General features: G+C 39.8%; 1 protein-coding gene across 2 annotated transcripts in view; it reads right to left on the minus strand.

Annotated features, from left to right (window-relative positions):
- Nucleotides 1-5,012: 5,012 nt before the first annotated feature.
- Nucleotides 5,013-17,139, minus strand: part of ppp2r5ea (protein phosphatase 2, regulatory subunit B', epsilon isoform a) — a 38,225-nt gene continuing 26,098 nt past the window's right edge. The window contains exons 6-14 of one of the 2 annotated variants that reach the window (XM_079831390.1): nucleotides 16,714-16,844; nucleotides 16,558-16,617; nucleotides 15,549-15,657; nucleotides 15,326-15,379; nucleotides 15,186-15,236; nucleotides 14,859-14,978; nucleotides 14,364-14,491; nucleotides 8,627-8,728; nucleotides 5,013-8,539 (exon numbers count right to left, since the gene is read on the minus strand). In XM_079831390.1, the coding sequence (XP_079687516.1) occupies nucleotides 8,437-8,539; nucleotides 8,627-8,728; nucleotides 14,364-14,491; nucleotides 14,859-14,978; nucleotides 15,186-15,236; nucleotides 15,326-15,379; nucleotides 15,549-15,657; nucleotides 16,558-16,617; nucleotides 16,714-16,844 (858 nt within the window). In that variant the 3' untranslated portion in view covers nucleotides 5,013-8,436. Of the gene's footprint in view, nucleotides 8,540-8,626; nucleotides 8,729-14,363; nucleotides 14,492-14,858; nucleotides 14,979-15,185; nucleotides 15,237-15,325; nucleotides 15,380-15,548; nucleotides 15,694-16,557; nucleotides 16,618-16,713; nucleotides 16,845-17,139 lie in introns of both variants that reach the window. The other variant, XM_079831389.1, reaches the window with a different exon arrangement.

A 17,139-nucleotide genomic window follows, 5' to 3' on the forward strand; every position in this document is an offset into this window, starting at 1 on the left:
CATACTGTTTTTTGCATACTATATAGTAGAGAAGTATTCGATTTCGGACGCAACCAACATGTACACTTCAGGCAGACAGACCACAATTCACCATGATTGTGACATCACAGCAGATCTTGCTTAATTTACCCCCACATCTCTAATACGAAGTTGGCATTATTTTGACATTTAACCGTATTTAATACTTAACTACCTTAAGCTGAGTTTATTGTACGGTTATCATTGTCATTTGTGTATTTTTAATTATTTCAAAAGTAATATAAATATTTGTTTATTTATTTATTTTTAAATAAAAGCATACAGGCCCAAAGAATGGTGCATACAAAAAACGGTCAGTAATGGGCACTCAACGTAAGCAATGGTGTAACGTTACATCCAAGTGAATGAGAGGGAGGAAAGTTCGGAAGGGAAGGGCATAAAAAATTGGACGCATCCCGTATCTCCCCATTTTTTCTTGTCCGAAAAGCATTTTTTCACTCCTCACAATGGACGAAAAGACTCAACTTCCGTTTCAAGCCTTAATTTAAAATGACAGACAGGTGTGTCTGGTCAGGGATTTTGTGGACATTTATGCTGCGTCCCAATTCGCATACTATCCGTACTAAATAGTATTCGAAAAAAGAATTAGTATGTCCCAAATCGTAGTATGTTGAAAAGAGTATTCCAAAGATTCCCGGATGGTTTACTATTTCCGGTCAGAATGTGCAGTGCTGATATTGCCCACAACCCATTGCGAGATGGACGAGGATTCGATTAGAACTACAAACGCAGATAAAAAGTGTTAAAAAACTACAAACATGACGGTTACGCGAGTCTGACGGTTAAGTGGAGAGGATTAGATAAAGTGGTTTGAGTGAGCAATTATCAGTAATTAACCTGACGAAAAGATATTTATTCAATATTATCCACATTATATTTCACCTGCAGCAGCATTGAGAACTTTTGTAATGATACGTTTGGCCATTAACTTTGCAAACACATGAGAGGAGTCTCTGCATTAAAGACCCACGAAAGGCAGATCAACGAGCGACTACATTTCTCTCCGATACGGTAGGAAATTAAATTTAAAGTGGGGGATTTTAACTGTGACGATGATTGACAGTTTAAAGGGTGACGGGACGCACGTAACAGAGTCCGTTAAAGATGACGAAGTAGTATGTCCCAAAGCTTGCATACTCTTCTGCTACACACTCAAAAGTATGTACTTTTTCTTCACAAAAAGAGTACATACTTTTAGGACGTAGTATACCCAGATAGCAACTGGACGCTGTAACGGAGCAGGTCCACAACCGCAAAACGATAGAGCTGGGTCTGGCCCGCATCCGCCTCACGGACTCGTTCCTGAGTCCAAACGCACATCGGGCCGAAGCCGTTTCTGGTCTGTTTTTAGGGGTTGTTGCGAATATGTGCCAGCGCCGATCCAGCACCGCCTGATCATCCCGTTACAGATGCGTAACGAGTGCGTGAAACGATTCCTCCTGCCTGAGCTGTGCCGGATGTGTTACGATTCCGCTTAAATCACCACTGGATTGTTCGTTTGCCTTATTTTCGGCATTTTTGTCAGTTAGGGTATCATAGTAATCTATACTACCAAGACATAGGCCTACATTTTTCACAGTGGAATGTCCAGAAAAACATTTTTAGCCTTGGCTATAAATAAAAAGCTTGACTTGACTTGATAAAGGCTAGTTTCAGTTGAAGCAATGCGTAGGCCTATAGACTATAGCTGAAATAAATCGTTTTAATGATTAAAATGCATACTAAAACAACGTGAACAAAGTTAACAAACACAGAATTAATGACCACAAATTCATAGATTTAATTATAAAAAACGAACAACAAAGTCATGAACATTTTCAACAATTAACACAGAACACAGTCAACAACAAACACAGAAAAAATGGATACAAAAATGCACAGGCACAACACAACGTGAAAAAAACATGCACTTAAACAAAATCACTAGGTGCTAGCTGTGGCAGCTGTTGCTGTTGCTGCTCCTGCTGCTGACGCGCCAGTCTCTCCTGGCGCCCTCCACTCCTGTCCGCCAAAAGGGCAAACCACCTTATAGCATGCCTCCATATTTCAGCTTCTGTTGCAGTTGCTGTCATGCGCACTGCACCTGGAAAACAGCATTACTGATTAGGTTGAATGAGAAATTTGGATCAGTGCTAGGCCTACATGACGACAAAACAGGCAGACGTAGGCCCTATATTGCATTTGCTCAAAATGAAGATAGGCCCATCCTTCTAATTCGGCCTACTTCTATAACGGTTTGTGCATTAGTTGATGGAGCTGTAATAAAATAATAGCCTAATAATAAAAAAACTGGTCATGTAAAACTGAATAAGACAAATTAACTATATCCAGGGGCGTAGCCATCTTTTCAGAAGTGAGGGGGACAGAAATGTCAGGTGTAATACCAGTTTTTTTCAGACCTTTTTTGTCTAATTGACAGATTTAATTGATCTCATCTCTTGCTTTTAATTCAGTAAGATATCAAAAACACTGCTGAACAATAACCACTAATATCTATAATGTTTTCCCTATATGTTATGCCAATTTTATGATTGGTTTATGTACTACAAACACTTGTGCATTAAGTCCCCATGGATTTTATGCTTTGTAAAAAAATATAACTGAATAAGGCAGAATATATACAGTTCCTATCAAAAGTTTGGAAACATTACAATTGTTAAATGTTTTTGAAAAAAAGTCTTCTGCTCACCAAGGCTCCATTTATTAAATAAAAAATGCAGTAAAAAAGTAATACAGTGAAATATTATCCCAATTTGTAAAGCAGCTGTTATCTATGTGAATATATAGTAAAAAAAATAAAAAAATCTTTGTGATTTATTCCTGTGATCAAAGCTGAATTTATCATCATTACTCCAGTCTTCAGTGTCACATGGTCTTTCAGAAATCATTCTAATATGTTCATTTGATGCTCAAGACATATTTATGATTATTATAAATGTTGAAAACAGTTGTGCTGCTTAATTTTTGTGGAAATCATGAAACTATTCAAACATTTGTGGTAAGATAAAAAAGAGAGATATTAATACTTTTATTCATCAAACATGCTTTAAATTGATCAAGTGGCATTTATAATATAACAAAAGATTTATCCATGCTTTATTAAATGCAAATAAATGCTGTTCATTTAACTTTCTATTCATTAAAAAATCCTGAAAAATAAAATGCATCATGGTTTCCACAGCTGTTTTCAACAATGATTATAATCCTAAATGTTTCCTTTTCATCAAATGTTCATATTAGAATGATTTCAGAAGGATCATGTGATACTGAAGACTGGAGTAATGATGCTGAAAATTCAACTTTGATCACAGGAATAAATTACACCATACTATTATCATTACAAATTAAAACATCTGTGAGTATGTGAATATATTTCGCAATATTAATGTTTTAACTGTATTTTTTATTAAATAAATGCAGCCTTGGCAAGCAGAAGATAGCCTACTAAACATTAAAAAAGCTGTCAGTTAGCACTGCATTATTCATATTTTTTATTGTCAATAAATACCTTGAGATGGCTGGAAAACCACAAACCATATAGACTATTGTCGCAATCGTGTTTGTTGTCACGTTTCATCAGTCATAGCGATTATTTTTATTCAGCTGCTGCTACAGCGCTGAATGCCTTTGGGACGTGACAGGGTTTTACTTCTACGAAACAGTTTTGTTTTTTCTTTGAGAGCGCGCCCTGGCTTCGAGAATTGGAGTGTTGCACGAGAGTGTTAGCACTCCATTCAGATCGCATCGTTTTTGGATACGAATAAAATAACAGGTCATGTATAGATTATTTTGTGTCTTTGAATTTAAATCTAGATTTATTGGCTTACGTAAACGAACTTGCTTGTGTAACAGACGTAGGCCAGTAAGAGCGGTGCGACTAGACGTCGTTTCGAATCCCGCACGGAGCGGGTTGACTAGGACCGGTGCAACCCGGTAAAAGTGCGGGGGACAAATGTACGTTTTATTAAAAGTGCGGGGGACATGTCCCCCCGTCCCCCGCGTAATGTACACCCATGAGTAATTAATGACAGCATTTTCATTTTTGGGTGAACTAACCCTTTAAGCTCACGATGTTGCATCGCATGTCATTTTCATGAATGTGTGCCTGCAATTCAGCGCTTTAACGGCATACCAGCTAAAGCTAAGATAAGGTGACCAGATGTCCAAGACCAAAACCGGGGACATAATCCCAAAATTTTGGAAAAAACGGGGACATTTTTAGTTTGACTGTCAATCTGATTGAAATACATACAACTTTTTTCTTCAAAAAACAGGGACATAGTTTTTTCTGTATTTTCTCGGAGGCAACCAAAAACGGGGACTGTCTGGACATCCTAAGCTAAGATACCTTTTAATATTCAGCACATTAGCGCAAATATATGCCATGATATTAAAAAGTTGATTCGGTTTTTCTATAATTGGGCCTATTCTGTGCTACACTCATTGTATAGCGCAGTAGCGCTATAGCAGATGCGGCTTTAACATAACACAGACTCTGTGGTGCGCAAATAACAGCCTGTAACTGCTATCTACAAAGCAAACAGCATTTAACTTGCACGTTTAAGTAATAGACAGTAAATTAGAATAAACACATACAAATAGATGTACATAATAAACACATAGAATAAACACATAAAAACTTACGTGTGGTAGCCTATCTCGTCAGACAAATCTGCGTCGACAGCTTGGTTTGCCTATATATTTTTTTGGCGCTTCTGATTGAAGTCCGTAGTACGGATGTGGACCGTATCTGCAAGACGACAGTCAAGCGAGACCCAACGTTCACTTGGCGCTGTCGAAAAACGGACCTAAAACGGAGCTCAAACGGACCCGTGCTGTAACGGACGTAGCATCACAAAATGTTGCTGTATAGTTTTTAAACACTGATAATATTGCTCAGCTTAATGACAATACATTTATCTCATGCTCTAGATAGAAGAAGAAAAAATGCAGACAGGTAACCATGTTGTTTTGAAAATGTTTATTCCACGGAGTTCTTCACAGTTTGAGAAAGTATTTCGGATGTGGTCCACATCAGGTAGTCTCTGTCAAAACAGTGTTGGCTCAAATCCGTTTTGCAGATATGGGCCAGAGCAGTTTTTAGCCCTTTTTAAATGCAGTCGGCTCAGATATGTATCACAGATTCGGGCCACACCAGTGTAGCCTATGTGAAAACAGTATCGGCTCAGATTCATATTGCAGATCTGGACCAAATCAGTGTCAGACACAGCTAATGTCTTCCGGTTACCTATGGGAAAAGTGATCTGGGCCAGATCTGTAAAATGACATAAATACTGAACTGATGGCAGTTAGAATGTTTAAGCTGAAACCTCTATCTGGCACGGATCTGGTTCACAATCAGAAAACGTCTCTAAGATAGAAACGGAGGCAAGGGGCTTAAAACGGATCCGGGCCAAATGTAATTGCTATCTGGGTAAGTAGGCGAATTGGGACGCAGCCTTAGACTCATTTGAGCACAAAGCAAATGCTTTTCCCCAATGTAATTGTTACAAGTGTAACAATTTAGTTGACGTCTCATATCGGTGTGACACTTTCACCGACATGGTAGTAGTTAAGGTGTGTCTGGGAAAGTTGTGACGGCGGAACTTTCGAGAACGTTTAAAACAACCCGCACCCTTTTTTATAAAGTACACAAGCAGTATTACTTCAATCTATAAATAGTTAATATGTCACTACCTTGAAAGCAAAAACGGTGTTTCACTTGACAAGTGATGGCTACTCTTCTCTCTTCAAGGTAATTTCCTTCATGGCTGATAGCGGCGCAAGACCAATTAATGTAGCTTTTCAGCCCCCTCTGTTGGTGAAATTAATCCCTACGCGAATGCCTGGTAACCAGCACTTTATCAGGGTAGGGTAGACCAGGGGTTTTCAAACTGGGGTCCTCCAGAAGGTTCTAAGGGCTCCCCAGAAAATGTCAGAGAATAAAAAGACAAAGCACAAATGGATAAAGTCTACCGAACATTCTAACGGTTTCTCTCGTTTCTTGCCGTATACATACTTTCCAGAATTGTTTGCTTTATATATTTCTAGTGAGTTTTTCTCACTATAGTCCTGCTTACATACATTTATTGTGAAAGTTGCTTTTACAAATCATTTTTAATTGAAAATGTTCTTCAGGTTTATACAGCAAACATTAAGTATTTAAGTTTGGAAACAATGTGTTGTATTTATGATGTCACACTTACTATTTATCTAACAGTTTAAAAGATTTTCTCATACATAAAAATATATAGATGGATTTTAGGAAGGGGGTCCCCCATAAAGGTTCATCATATTTGGGGGTCCTTAGCATCATAAAGTTTGAAAACCCCTGGGGTCGACCAATCTGATATAACTAATGGCACAAACACCAAATCATTAATTCCCTGGAGTGCAGTGTGTTTTAAGGCAAGTTGATCGACCCACCACAAATCCACGGCACAAAATCATAATTTATTCACTATTATGTTGTGATGAAATCTAATCAATTAAATTTGAACATGTCAATCTTATTGAATCTCATCAGGCCTACCATTACCTTAATAAAAACACAACACAGTCCCTCTCATTGCTTAACATATTCAAGTTCTCTGTTCAAATGAACAGTTTTCCTTAAGCGGTTGGAATGAGCCTCCTGCCACCTACTGGATCAAAACTGCACATTTATGCTTACTAGATTCACTTTACGCCCTTCCCATTTAAAATGATCTACACTAAAAAATATAATAATTAATGTAATGAAGAGACTATGCCTAATGGGATTGACCAGATGCTTTTCAATCGGCAAATATAGAACTTAAAATTCAGAAAATTATCTTAGAAACTTAAGCAGACATGAAAGAAAAAAAAAAAAACCCAACCAAACATGTTATCACAAAAAAACAGGTTTATTTAATATCTCTTTCTTTTTTAAAATAATTAGATTTATTCTATTCATCAAACCCTTTCTTTTGAATTTTTTTTTATACATATCAAACTTGGGCCATCATAAAACACATAATGAGCTTGGGAGAGTTAAAACGAGGAAGAGAGAAAGAGAGACACGTGATTAAGCCAAAATAAAATATATAATAAAATACATCCTCCTCACATGTAAAATCCACAACCCCGATTGTTGCAACTTCAAATAAAAGAAAAGGGTCTGAAGTCCCATGAGAACAGCTAATGATCTAACTTGAAGTGCTTTTTAGTTCTAGCCTGCCCTGGTGGCTGGCATTTCAGAAGAGAGATTCTGACCTACCGGATCAGCGTTTACCTACATAGGCCCTAAAAACCCCAACATAAGCAGGATTTCATTTCAAACACTCCATGAACAGAAAGAAAAACCTTGTCTCGCTCAGCTCGCTCATGTAGAATCCACCCTGAAGAGAGCCGAGCAGTGGAAATCTGGGTGGAACGTGAGAAGAATGTCCAGAATATTCTTTACGAAAAATATATATGTCACTTAACGGTTTTAAAAACACTGGATGAGCTCTGAACACTGTGCCACCGAAATTCCACAAGTCCTTACTAGAGTCGGAGAAACATACTCTTGGTAACTACTGAATTTCCACATGGGAATTCCCAAGAGTCTCCACAGCAGACAGCATGAAACTATGACCAGATCATTACCTGGATCACAAGTTAAAAAAATAAAGGTCCTCGGAGAGGTTTGTCCTCTTTATTGAGCACAGGTAACCACCGCAGCCCGTCTTGGACGTTAAGATTCCTGGTCAGCGAAAAGCACCTGTCCATAATGTACAGTAAAGGACCAGGCTGATCATCCTGTTAAAGAAAAGAAAAAAAATGCACACCACAGAGAGGATGTTTAATGTTTTTTTTTTTTCCTCCCCACTTCTGTTTTCCTTATATTCACGTCATGGGTTTCTGGTTGGTGTCCCCTGAGTTAGGGGAGTCAAATTATGTCTAGATGGAAAAGTCTCTCTTCGTAAAAAAAAAAAAGAATAAATAAAAAAAGTGTGGTGGCAGCGGGATCCTCATATAAGACATCTTTAATCGCAGGGTGAGCACAGACCCTAAAGTCCCAGGGCACTTCCTTGGAGAACAATATCGACATGGAGACACTGAACAACTTCTGAACTGAAAGGTTTTTTTTAAAATATATCCTTTGCCCATAGCTGATTATCATTTTACCATATTTTTTTTTTTTTTTTACAACGAGGAGTGCACATTAAGTCTCTCTTCAAATTCTGTTGTGTTTTTTTTTCTTCTTCCTTTCAGTGTAGTAGTATGATACAGGAAAGAGGGAGAGGATTATTTACAGTGCTGTTGAAAGAGAGGAAATGAATGAGGGAGTGTGCGGTAAAGTACGCAGCATGAGAAGCAAAGAGGGGTCCCTGTGGAAGAGTAGATAGGGATTGGTTGGGGCCAAACAGAAAGTTGGAGACGAGGTCCGTGTTAGGTGGGAATGACGCCGTCGCTGTTCTGGATGCCCCGTCTGAGCTCCAGGTCCTCCAGCTTCCTCCATAGATCCTCCCGTTCCTTGTCCTTCTTCCTTTCCCTACAGGAAAGTGAGAAAATATTAGCTGAACTGCTTTGTAAAGTGCAGGGGTTTAAAAAAAAATACCATATGCTGTCTGTTTCTTGCCTTTGCCTGTCTGATTTGTAATTGGCGGCGAGTTCATCAAACAAAGCGCTGTTCATCTCCATGAATGCTTTGAGGACATTGTAGATCAAAGCTGATATTGCCCTGATGGAGGAGAAAAGCAAACATGAACATCAAAACACTGTCTAAACAGCTGTTAATAATATACACCATCCAAAAGTACACACTATATGGACAAAAGTACTGGGACACCAGACCATTACACCAACAGGGACATTGACAATCGCATTCTAAATACAGACTCTGTATTATGTAGCTTCCATTCTTTTGGGAAGGTTTTCCACAAGATTTGGAGTGTTTCTGTGGGAATTTTTGCCCATTCATCCAGTAGTCGTCCTCAAACCTGCTCCTAGAGAAACTGTCCTGCAAAGTTAATTTCCAACATGCTTCAGCCCAACATGCATGTGCATTTCCAAACAATCCTGAAGAGCTTGATTAGCTTCAGGTGTGTTTGATTAGGTTTGGAGCTAAACTCTGCAGGACAGTGGGGCCGTTTCTCAATACCAAGAACGCAAACTTATGACTTGCATCCTTGGTAGTTCAGACTTGCCAAGTTCGACTCGGGAGAACAAACTCCTGAGGACGGGAGGACAAGTCCGATGATTCTGCTAGTGGAACAGCAGCGTTCTTGATAACATCACTCAGCTCGCTCTCACTCCTGTATGTATATTTTAGACTACAATAAAACAAAATGTCATAAAACACCACTCTGACTATTTTCATTTTCATTATAAAAATAAAAGAATAAACATTATAGCCACACAAATGTGGTTCAGGCAACGCATACTTTGATTATCTTCATTGCATGTATATTTATAACAAAACGAAATATAAAACAACCCTGCCTCTTTTCGTTTACATGAAAAAGTGGCTCACACAATAAGTGCATATATATGACTATCACTGTAATAAATATGACAAAACACAAACCAGTCTCTTTTTGTTAAATGTCAGTTTATGTGTGATCAATAGCCATTTTAAAAGTATAAGTAAAAAGTATAAGAAGCTATACAATAAAGCAAATTATTCCGTCAAAGTCTGCGCTAGTAGGCTACAACGGTAAAGTTAAACAGCCTAAAAAAATAAAGTTATGAAACTTCACTTTGCCCTCAGCCAAAACAATTTGCCAGGGAACAAATTATAGATTCATGAGACCAAAGATCGCCTGTTAGATCTACACAAGACAAATTATATCTCATGTTTAAAGGGGCACTTCAGCGCTGGGAAGATGAATGTGTATTTAAACTGTCATTTATGTAGTAGAAATGTGAATTTATTTTTGAATTTGGTGCCTTCTAGACTGAGAAAAGACAGAAAATGTATTTGTCTCATGTGGATGAAAGACAACAACTCCCAGAATGCACTTGCTTCCCTGCCCTATGAGGCCACTCCCAAAGCCACGGCTACTGGTTATCACTTGCCCACCGCGGCACCGCCCCAGAAATCGTTTTGATCTTCATAGTAATAAAATAATTTCGTTCAGTTAGAGAATAGACACTACAATTAAAAACTGAACGTGTCTTTTCAATAAAGTGTGAGTAAGCCGAACGAAAGTCACGTCTCAGATGCGCAGGAGTCAGATTTCATTCATCACGAGAGAAGAGCTGAGCAGAGCTGAGGTAAGCGCGGCTGTCATTCTCGGCGTGTGTCCAGTCTGGCGCGTTATCGGATTGCATATGAAAGCTAAACTTTCATAGGAATTTATTGAAAAGTTGAAATACTCACTTTGCTCTGCACCGCTCCGTTATGAATACCCGCGGAACTAGATCCTGTAGTCTCTAGCCTCTGGCCAAAAATCCTCCGATGACGATATTTGCGTCATTGGAGGATTTTTTCCAGAAATAAAATGCATAATTATCTCGTCTCAGGGGGATATGAGAGGGAAAAGTACCATAATTTGAATATACTACCGGGTTTCTACTGATACAAGCTTAATGCTAAATCACTGAAGTAACCCTTTAACCACTACAGAGACAGAGCCAGCGGCAGACATCAGAAGGACTAGCCGAGGAAAGGCTGCTCTCGGCGGGGTTAACGAGCGATGAGCGCCCGCTGATCGACTGGATCTGCGAGATGCATTCTGGGATACCGGTCTTCTGAAGTCCACACAAGTTACCTCGGGATGCATCCTTGATAAAAGGGGCGGATCAAGGACACATCCGGGGATTTGAACTGAACTTGGCTAGATGTGAACTTTGAATTGGAATAAGGATTATTAGGAACACCATACTAATCCTGTGTTTCACCCCCTTTCGCCTTCAGAACTGCCTTAATTCTATGTGGCATTGATTCATCAAGGTGCTGAAAGCATTCTTTAGAAATGTTGGCCCATATTGATAGGATAGCATCTTGCAGTTGATGGAGATTTGTGGGATGCACATCCAGGGCACGAAGCTCCCGTTCCACCACATCCCAAAGATGCTCTATTGGGTTGAGATCTGGTGACTATGGGGGGCATTTTATTAGGGCTGTAATCTCCCAGTCGATTATTAGTCGATACGTTCTAGCTCGACCAAAATTCTGATTGGTCGATTTTTTGCCGCGTTCATTTCATTAGTTTTGCTGCGTTCATTTAATCAGTTTTGCCGCGCCGCGTTCATTTCATCAGGTGGAAAGCACTAATTGCTAATGGGGGTGTTTTGAGAGCACCCCTGTTTCACAGGTAACAGTCTGCCTTCAGAACACCCCCTTGTTTTCACTTCTTTTGGATTAGCCCAACCCACTGGCGAAGAGAAGTCTCTCGCGGGTCCTTTGTTCATTCCCGCTGGCTCAAACGCACACCCATAGCGGTAAACTTTAGGAACACCCATCAACATACACATGAGGGGAAGCTTCACAACACCGCGCTAAGTGGATCTGTACTGTCAGTTTTGCCGCGTTCATTTCATCAGTTTTGCCGAGCCACGTTCATTTCATCAGTTTTGCCGAGCCACGTTCATTTCATTCGTTTTGCTGCGTTCATTTCATCAGTTTTGCCGCGCCGCGTTCATTTCATCAGGTGGAAAGCACTAATTGCTAATGGGGGTGTTTTCAGAGCACCCCTGTTTCACAGGTAACAGACTGTCTTCAGAACACCCCCTTGTTTTCACTTCTTTTGGATTAGCCCAACCCACTGGAGAAGAGAGACAGATTGAAGAAGGCTAGTTTTCTTGTATATTATTTATTTAATTGTGAGTGTTTTTTCTGCTCTTGATCTGGCTTGTTTAATAAATATTCATTTTTTATTAAAGTGGACGTGCCTTTTGTATTTAAGAGTAAAAGCTTTAAGTTAATAGTCTATTTGTGTCTCAGCCGCGAAGCTGAGCTCCTGTTCGAGCTGCACAGAGCGGCTGAAATGATACTGCTGTCAGTTATTATAATACATATGACAAAAACAATTGTCTAAATTATGTTGCATATTCCTCAAAAGTTCTTGTGATGATATCTAGTTGACAACACATAGTACTATATTCTCGGAAGTCATAGGCTATGATATTGCGCAGGTGCACGTGATGCACCGCTGTCAGAGCCGACAGACTCGTGTGTCAGACTCATTTCAGTGCAAAATAATCAGCTCAAAAACGATTTAATATTCTGCAAATAGCCTACTAGTTTTTTATGTTTATTTATAATTAATTTAGGCAGACAACAAGGCTACCAAGTACTGCGAACAGTGCGCAGCTTATTCATTTAGCTTTTTTTTTTCCTAACGTCAGATTAGTCGATTTTTAGTCGAAAATTTCAGGACTTCAGTCTACCAAGATTTTCTTTGGTTGTATTACAGCCATACATTTTAGTACAGTGAACTCATTGTCATGTTCAAGAAACCAATTTGAAATGATTCGAGCTTTGTGACATGGTGCATTATCCTGCTGGAAGTAGCCATCAGAGGATGGGTACATGGTGGTCATAAAGGGATGGACATGATCAGAAACAATGCTGAGGTAGGCCGTGGCATTTAAACGATGCCCAGTTGGCCCTAAGGGGCCTAAAGTGTGCCAAGAAAACATCCCCCACACCATTACACCACCACCAGCCTGCACAGTGGTAACAAGGCATGATGGATCCATGTTCTCATGGCTCTACCATCTGAATGTCTCAACAGAAATCGAGACTCATCAGACCAGGCAACATTTTTCCAGTCTTCAACAGTCCAATTTTGGTGAGCTTGTGCAAATTGTAGCCTCTTTTTCCCATTTGTTGTGGAGATGAGTGGTACCCGGTGGGGTCTTCTGCTGTTGTAGCCCATCCGCCTCAAGGTTGTGCGTGTTGTGGCTTCACAAATGCTTTGCTGCATACCTCGGTTGTAACGAGTGGTTATTTCAGTCAAAGTTGCTCTTCTATCAGTTTGAATCAGTCGGCCCATTCTCCTCTGACCTCTAGCATCAACAAGGCATTTTCGCCCACAGGACTGCCGCATACTGGATGTTTTTCCCTTTTCACACCATTCTTTGTAAACCCTAGAAATGGTTGTGTGTGAAAATCCCAGTAATGGAGCAGATTGTGAAATACTCAGACCGGCCCGTCTGGCACCAAAAACCATGCCACGCTCAAAATTGCTTAAAATCACCTTTCTTTCCCATTCTGACATTAATGGAGTTAAGGAGATTGTCTTGACCAGGACCACACCCCTAAATGCATTGAAGCAACTGCCATGTGATTGGTTGATTAGATAATTGCATTAATGAGAAATTGAACAGGTGTTCCTAATAATCCTTTAGGTCAGTGTAAGTACAGACAAGAACGCATGTTGTGAAACCAGGACCAGGGTTGAAGACCTCTGCAGTACAGCATTTGTGAGGATGTTGGATGAAAAGGCCTGGCTCAAATTCTCCGTTCCAGTTCATACCAAAGGTGTTCAACAGGGTTGAGGTTAGGGCTCTGTGTGTGGGCCAGTCAAGTTCTTCCCCGCCAAACTTATCCAACCATGTCTTTATTGACCTTAATCTGTGCACTGGGCCAAAGTCATACTGGAATAGAAAAGGCCTTCACCAAACTGTTACCACAAAGTTGGAAGCATAGCGTTGTCCAAAATGTTGTGGTATTCTGAAGCAATACGATTTCTCTCTTCACTGAAAAACAGCCCCATACCATTTCCCTCCTCCACCAAACTTTACAGTTGGCGCAATGCAGTCAGGGAGATAAATGTTCTCCTGGCATCCGCCAAACCCAGATTTACCCGTCAGACTGCCAGAGAAGTGCGATTCATCACTCCAAAGAACACATTTCCACTATTCCAGAGTCCAGTGGCGGCATGCTTTACACACTATCCGACGCTTTGCATTGCTCTTGGTGATGTGAGGCTTGCATGCAGCTGCTCGGGCATGGAAACCCATTCCATGAATCTCCCACCTCATAGTTTTTGTGCGGATATTAATGCCAGTGGAAGTTTGGAACTCTTCAGCAGAGCATTGGCAACTTTTACGCACCATACGCCTCCACTTTACGTGGACTTCCGCTGAGTTGCTGCCATTACTAAACACTTCCACTTTCTAATAATAGCACTTAAAGATGATTGTGAAATTTCATCCCTGCTAGATATTCCACAAACTGAGCTCTTCAGAACGACCCCTATTTTGTCACCAATATTTGTAAATGTTGACTGCATGGCAAGGTGCATATTTCATACACCTGTGGCAATAGGTCTGATTAAAATGCTTGATTTCAATAATTAAGAGCTGTGTCCCAATACATTTATCCATATAGTGTGTGTGTGTATATGACATTATTTGAAACTCACGGGTTCCAATGCTCTTTGGAGATCCTGTAGAGACTGGCAAACATGATAGGCAGGATGACGCTAGAGTTCTCCTCGATCAGACTCATGATGTACTCATTGTTCCAGTAGTACAAGGCTCGCTCTGCCACCTAAAACAATACAATTTTACACAGGGATTTTAGACAGCAGAACCTGAGGCATTCACTTGCACTCAAATGTGCCATTTTCATGCCAAAAACATGTGTTAACTAAACACTTTAGTAAAGACTTAAAAATAAAGAGAACATTTGCTCCTGCAAAATCAGCTCCACTTTTTATTTAATAGATCTTATGCCCAGAATTGTGATATTAATGATCAAACATGCTAACAGAACTTTACAGTTGACTGGTAACGTGAGCAAATATGGATCAGGCTTTCTCTAGGAAAATAGCTTTTGAATATCTTTATGTTTTTGTTTTCTAGCCATTACAAGATATCAAGGTTTGTGAGGAGAATTTATGGTGGGGTGTGTTCACCTGAAAATGGGGGCTGGACACACATCTAGCAATCTGTTTGAAGAGTGGCTCCTGGATCTTAACAAACTGAGTAGGCTCGATCACATCTAGAATCTCCTCCAACTCTCCAAGAAACATAACCTACAAAAAAAAAGGAAATGTTTAGGGAAAGCATGTTAAGCATTTCTCTTGAATAATGCATGAAAACAGTAGTGGAAGTAATTAGACCTTCACTTTCTATTACTTTTTAAATTATGGTTTGGTAGAAGATTCAACAATTAACAATTTCCTTTTGAGATCCACTGGATTAATGACTTGCAGGTATGATTCCATAAAATGAAGAATTACCTCTTTTTGACTGCAGGTTTTTGGCCAAAATTTCAACAAGCCTCCGATCACCTGGGGAAAAAAAGTCCTTTAGAAACAAGTTGAAACAAGAGGGGACTTGATGAAGAATGAGGAAGATAATGATGACAAGGAACACTTACAGGTTCTGTTAACGTGGGATCTTTCTCTAGGAACTGTACAATACAATAGGCCAGCTACAAAAAAAAAGGTGACTTCAGATTAATATAAATGCAACTCAAATGTTTAGATTCACTGTGATAAACTGTGCCATAAACAAGCATGACAATAAGGTTTCTTCTGTCCTTCAAATGCATGCCGGCAAGTACAGACGTGTAGATATAACATACAGTTGAGTGTGTGTACCTGGGCATGGAAGAGAGACAAGCTCCTCACTGTGTGCAGAGGCAGCAGCACTTTCACCAGGAACTGTTTGTGCTCAGCTTTGAGAGGAAGCGCAAAACCATTGATGATGCTGTAAACCAGAGACGTATGAGGCTTCACCGCTGATCTGACATTGATAACCATGACAAAAACTGATCATATGCAGGAGACGGTCACATCTAAAAGACACCTATAGGCCCCGATATACTTCAAGCGAAATCGAAGAACGAACTGGTCTGACGTCATTTCGAACAAAATACAGCCAAAAATGAAGTTTAGTTCGAAACAGCTTGCCAGTAAAGTCCGGAAAAGTTCGCTCCGGCTGGTAAACACCTTCAAACTACCATTGGTTCTTTGGTGATTACATACTAGATAGGTGTGCACAGAGGCTCCGCCTTCTTTGACGTGGACATTTTCTCTGGTTCTTTTCCCCCGTTCAGTCCATCGAGGTCAGACGTCCACGAGTGAACACACTGGAAAACTGCTTTATAGTAGAAAATGAGGTTGTAATTCTGATGAAATGAGACACTGGCTTTCACGTTTGATACTGTAAAGCTGCTTGCTTTTAAGCAACCTATTGTATAAAGTGCTGTATAAATAAACACGACGTGACTTTACGAGAGTGCGGAATTGCAGAGCTTGTGCAAACATGATCAGATTCTTATGCTTTATTAAAAAAAAAGGCTTGCCGTTTTCTCAGTTTGTTGTGTGATTATTTTGTTAATGAGAGGAAAAGCGCGCAGCAGGCATTTACATTTTCATCTAAACCCTGCTCGCTATCAGCAGCATCGGGATGTTCGCTAACAGAACAAATCACTGCTTGTGTATTTCTTTTTACCCCTAAGCGAAGACCGAAATAAGAACTCCGCCGTGAGCATATCGGGGCCTTAAGGACAGGGTGGAGTAAGATAAAACAGGAATGTGACCTCTGTGGGTTAAATTTCTCCACAACTCTTCCAACCAATTAATAGGTTCTAAAGATATGACATACCTTCCCAAAATCTCCAGCAGTTCAGCTACACCATTGAAGCGCTCAGTCTCATATACAAAACTACCAGAGCAGGACAGGAGGAAAAAGAGTTATGTCAGGATGCCAGCAATATTTAATCTCGTATGTACACAACTAAAAAGCTTGACAGTTACTTACCAAAGAAAAATGTTGTTGATCTGTTTGCGGATGAAGGCCCTGAGGCCGAGGAACTTGCCATAGATTCTGTGCAGGACTGTCTTCAGGCAGTCCCTCTCCCGTGGATCCTCGCTATCAAACAGCTCCAAGAGCTAGAAATTAGGAAGTGTTTTATTACTACATGATCTTCATCGTAAGCAATGTGTATCGCTCTTAGAAAAAAGACTGTCCATGCATTACCTTTATAACTACACAGCTACTAAAACAAAATAACATAAAAAAATGAAACAAAAAAAACAACCAAATATTGTTTTGAGATGAAATTACTGGCACTTTAAGTAACTGGTTTTCAGGGAAAACAGTCAAATGTACAGTTTAGTGGAAATTATTCTAAACTATTTGACAGCAAATTGCCACAACTGTATTCCAGAGAACTATATTGCTGCT

This window comes from Gobio gobio (genome assembly GCF_949357685.1).
Source record: "Gobio gobio genome assembly, chromosome: 12".
NCBI classification, from domain to species: Eukaryota; Metazoa; Chordata; class Actinopteri; order Cypriniformes; family Gobionidae; genus Gobio; species Gobio gobio.